This window comes from Leptonychotes weddellii, chromosome 5 (genome assembly GCF_054177405.1).
Source record: "Leptonychotes weddellii isolate Sample4059 chromosome 5, ASM5417740v2, whole genome shotgun sequence".
Classification (NCBI taxonomy): Eukaryota; Metazoa; Chordata; class Mammalia; order Carnivora; family Phocidae; genus Leptonychotes; species Leptonychotes weddellii.
Genome location: NC_138373.1, coordinates 91164899 through 91170104, shown reverse-complemented (window position 1 = coordinate 91170104; position 5206 = coordinate 91164899). Strand labels below are relative to the sequence as shown.

General features: G+C 36.2%; 1 protein-coding gene across 2 annotated transcripts in view; it reads left to right on the top strand.

Annotated features, from left to right (window-relative positions):
* The window catches only part of AMN1 (antagonist of mitotic exit network 1 homolog), a 50823-nt gene that overhangs the window by 20740 nt on the left and 24877 nt on the right, over positions 1 to 5206 (top strand). For both annotated transcript variants that reach the window (XM_006730285.3, XM_031024790.2), the window contains exon 2: positions 3569 to 3701. In XM_006730285.3, coding sequence (XP_006730348.2) covers positions 3569 to 3701 — 133 coding nt within the window. The remainder of the gene's footprint in view (positions 1 to 3568; positions 3702 to 5206) is intronic.

Here is a 5206-nt window from a genome sequence, read left to right as displayed (position 1 = left end):
GACAATGCCGAGTGTTGGCAAGGATGTGGATTCCAGGAATCAGTACAATCACTTCAGAAAACTGTTTGGCATTAAGCTAAACATATGCATACCTTATCAGCAAGCAGTTCTGCTCCTAGATATATACTTGATCAAAACACAGGCACACATGGCACCAAAAGACCTGTCCAAGAGTATTCGTATGAATTTTATACATAAGAGTAAATTATAAACCACCCAACTGTACAGCAACAGCAGAAAAGATAAATTATTCACACAATGGAATAGTATGCAGCATTGAAAATGGACATGAACAAACAGAAAATTAAAATGAACAAATTATAGCTATCTGCAATAATGCAGATGAGTCTTGTAAACATGTTAGCAAAAGAGGGGCACCTAGGTGGCTCAGTCAGTTAAGCATCTGCCTTCGGCTCAGATCATGATTCCAGGGTTTCAGGATTGAGCCCTGCATCAGGCTCCCTGCTCAATAGGGTGTCTGCTTTTTTTTTTTTTTGAAAAGATTTTATTTATTTATTCATCAGAGAGAGAGAGCACAAGCAGGGGGAGCGGCAGGCAGAGGGAGAAGCAGGCTCCCTGCTGAGCAAGGAGCCCAATGTGGGACTCATCCCAGGACCCCGGGATCATGACCTGAGCCGAAGGCAGGGGGTGTCTGCTTCTTGCTTTGTCTCCCCCTTCTCATGCTGTCTCTCAAATAAATAAATAAAATCTTTAAAAAAAAAAAATGTTAGCAAAAGAAGCCAAAGAAGGATAGTAGAACAACTTTAAAACTGGACTGAATACAATCTGATGTGAAAAACAGTATGTATAGAGAGAGACATTACTTAATGATAAAAGGAATATTCCACAAGAAGATATAATGATCATGAATTTGCAACTAACACCAAAGTCTTAGGAAAAGGAAAATTGTCACTTACAAGGACGATTGACAAGGTCAGCCATGGTAGGAAACTTAATACACTACATTTTGCAAATACAAAAAACAATAGTCTGTTATTTATGCATATATACTTTAGTAGTAAAAATAAAAGCATGGACACAAACTGTTTTCAAAAACTTCATGCTAGTGGTTGCCTCTGCAAAGACAGAGAAAGAGTAAACCTATGTAGATGTACAAAGGAGGCTTTATTTTTATCTGAAATATTTCTTATCACTTTTCGGCCTTTTGGCTAAGATCAAGTGTGAAATGTTTTATGTCTTAAGAAAGATATCTGACACAATGATAAATAATAAATTTTAAAATTCTAGACTTATGGTACATGGGTTTTATGTCATCCTATTTTATTTTTATGTATTTTTGAATTTTTTCATTATAAAACAGTAATGTACAAAAAGCAAAAACGAGTAGAAATGAAAGTAAAACTTGATTTCAAAATACAAGTATTATAAATTAAGAATTCTACAAATAGGGGCACCTAGGTGGCTCAGTCAGTTAAGCGTCCAACTCTTGGTTTCAGCTCAGGTCATGATCTCAAGGTCATGAGATTGAGCCCTGTGTCAGGCTCCATGCTCAGTGCAGAGTCTGCTGGAGATTCTCTCCCTCTTCCTCCCCTCTGCTCCTCCCCTCTGCTCATGCTCGCTCCCTCTCTCTAAAATAAAGAAATAAAATCTTTAAAAAAAAAGAATTCTACAAATTTGGTAGAAAGATAGAAGAATTAAATACTATCAAACAATCACATATATTCACATAATGTATTTGTGTGCATATACATATACTTATATGGAGAGATATATTTAGACATACATGTATAATAGAACATTACATCTCTTAGAGAATATATATTCTCTGAATACTTGTGGAACAAATACAAATTCAGTCATATATTTGGCCACAAAAACAACTCTTAAAATTTAAGTCAAGGGGCGCCTGGGTGGCTCAGTTGGTTGGGCAACTGCCTTCGGCTCAGGTCATGATCCTGGAGTCCCGGGATCGAGTCCCGCATCGGGCTCCCTGCTCAGCGGGGAACCTGCTTCTCCCTCTGACCCTCCCCCCTCTCATGTACTCTCTCTCATTCTCTCTCTCAAATAAATAAATAAAATCTTTAAAAAAAAAAATTTAAGTCAAAAAATAGCAAAATAGGCAAAGGATATGAATAGACAATTTAGAGAAAAGCATATCCAGAGAGCCAGCAAGTTCATAAAAAGATGTCAAATTTACTAGTAATTAGAGGAATACAAATTAAAGTAATAATAAGATACCACTTTTCACACATGAGATCTTCCAACATTTAAGAGTAGGTAGATCTTAAAAACACTGGTGAGTGAAAAACTAAACAAATCTATGACAAATACCAGATATATAAATTAGAAATACATACAACAAGCATGTTAAAAGGACACATACAACGAAAGGGTACACACTAGACATTAGAATGGATTCCTGGAGTGGTGGGGTGTGGGATTGGGGAGACAACAGAAATAAATGGAAAAATAAATAAAATGAACCTGTTGCTTCAGGAATGCAGAGGAATACGATACTCCAGTACTGCTGATAGAAATATGAAGTGTCACAGACTTTCTAGAAAACAAGTTGACAACGTATGTTAACATGTCCTAGAAACAGTGGAATGTTCATAAATAGGGGAATAACTAAATAAATCCTCCATGCTGTGAAATATTATATGGCCATTAAGGGAGCATTAAAACTATACTTGATGCTTTGAAGAATTCTGTAAGATATTATTGAATGAAAGAGGGTATAGAAAAGTGAGTATACGGTGAGGCCATTTTAGGAAACAGTGATCCCCCCCATCCCTTTAAATGTGTCAGTGTGTGTGTGTGTGTGTGTGTGTGTACGCATGCACATGTGCATAAAAGCACAGAAAAAAATAAAGAACATACACTAGATATTAGTGGGAGGAACTAATCTAATGGAAGGGGGAAGGATAGGATGTAATGTATAGTGTATATGTATATAATGTAAAATTATGTATGTGGAGGTAGTTGAAGTCAGAGATTTAAGTAAGATTTATGTTTGTTTAAAGTATGAGTTTCTCAGATAGTTGGAATTTCAGGCTACATAGGAAATATGTTGGTCATATGGGCCTTGATTATTGCCTGCTCTGATAACTCTCCTTTATATATATACAATTCTGGCACTAAGTTTGTTATCTCCATGATTTGTACTATTTGTGCAATCGTTGTGGTTGTAGTTCTTTCATGATTTCATTATACACATAATTTTTAAGAAAAATAGTGAAAAGTTTGCTGGATTAATAGATAAAACTTGTCAATAAGTAGGCCCTCATCCAATATTTATTTAGGAATATGTAACTGAAATCTTGGTAGTAACTGTGTCTTAGGAATTAGAGAGACTGACTTAGGAAAAATTTTTTTTGTCATTTAGAATGCATTTTAGTAAATGAGGTATACTGAGAAAAAAATGTAAAGGAAGAGCCTCAGCCTAACAGAGCGCATGCTAGGCTTTTGAATCTTAGCAAGCTTTAGTTGCAAATATTGATACAAATGTACACCCTATTTATGAAAAGACTAAATGAGAAGGAACAGCATAAATATTAGGAATGGGTACCAGTACCATGTAATTTACTATATTGTATTTGTATTTCAGATGCCTGTGGTGCTTCATGAAGAACATTTCCAGATACATCACAGACATTAAGCCTTTGCCTCCCAACATAAAAGATAGACTGATTAAAATAATGAGTATCCAGGGGCAGATAACAGATTCAAATATAAGTGAGGTAAGAGTATGTACAATTGCAAAGCAAGCATATTATATTTTACTGTTAGATATGGTTTCAGATTTTTGGAACAATAGCATATAGTAGGCTTAGTTATAATTTTAAAATATAACAAAACATTGGGGTTCTTTTTTTTCTCCAGATAACCAAAATGTTCATGTGTAATAGTTGCTAAAAATCTCTCACCGTTCTTTCAGCTGCTCCCCTTGTCTTCATCATACCAGCACCCTTGATCTCTACATTTTCAAAAAGTTATAAGCTTTTTGATCAATTATACCTCAATAAGACTGGAAGAAGTAAAAACAAAAATGCAGGGTGAATACACAAATGGCAAAAAGAAAAAAAACCCACAGTAAGAAATATATGCTGCATTATGACTCTGGTCCACAAACCACACTCACATGTAACCATACTATGTACAGTACACTTGGATATTTTCTACTTTATTCTGTTATGTCTTATGTCAGTTTACAGAAATGTTGATCAGAGTCTACTAAATTGATTTTATCCATTCATGGATAACAATCAGCAGTTAAAAGCCACTCTTCTAAACTCTTCTCACTCTTCTGGAGACCTCACTCCTGCTAATTGATACTAATCACTACAACTAAGCTAAAATTGGCTGTTCTATAAGGCAGTAAGTATAGTAAGGCCCTCCAACCTGAATTGAAATTCTAGCTTTGCCACTCTTTCCGACATTGAGCCTCAGTTCCCTTAACTGTAAAATGGGTTTGCAGCCATCATCACTGTCTGCCAAAGACTCTAGTCTACACTGGACTAGTCTACTGTAGAAACTCTGGTTCTAACTACCAGTTGCTGACTTTACTACACATTCTGCCCAAAGCTTATGATCAAAAGGGATCTGATGATAGCACTCTAGCACATGACTGTCCCTGTGACCTCACATTACAATTGCACTTGGATGTGCCATTTGTGTTTCTTCTAACATTAACCTGATGTACTTACAATGGTTTGTTTTCTTCATTTTAGCTTGCATTGGAACATAGACATTTTAGTGTTGTAGTCTGCTTAGCTCTGTGGAGGTAGAATAATATCCCCAGGTTCTTACTGTCAGTGGTTCTGTGGATGTATCTAGTTTGAGTGTGGTCCACAGAAGAATCATTATGACGCTACAGAAAACTGGTGGTTTTCTTCTGTTCCCCACCAGCCCCATTTTGTTCTCACCCATTAGCCTATATTGCAGTGGCTTAGATTTTTGTTTTATGGCAATCCTTAATATTCATTTAAACCTAACTTTACCTGAAAAAAAAATAAAATAAAATAAACCTAATTTTACCTGAATAGAAAAGGGCTAAGGAGTGAAAGAGATAGAAAAAAACAGAAGTATGATTTCTTTGTGCTCTCCCTCGAATCTCCATCCTTACAAGTCCTACTTATGAAATTATTCAAAAAGCCAGATCTGGGCGCCTGGGTGGCTCAGTTGGTTAAGCGACTGCCTTTGGCTCAGGTCATGATCCTGGAGTCCCGGGATCGAGTCCCGCATC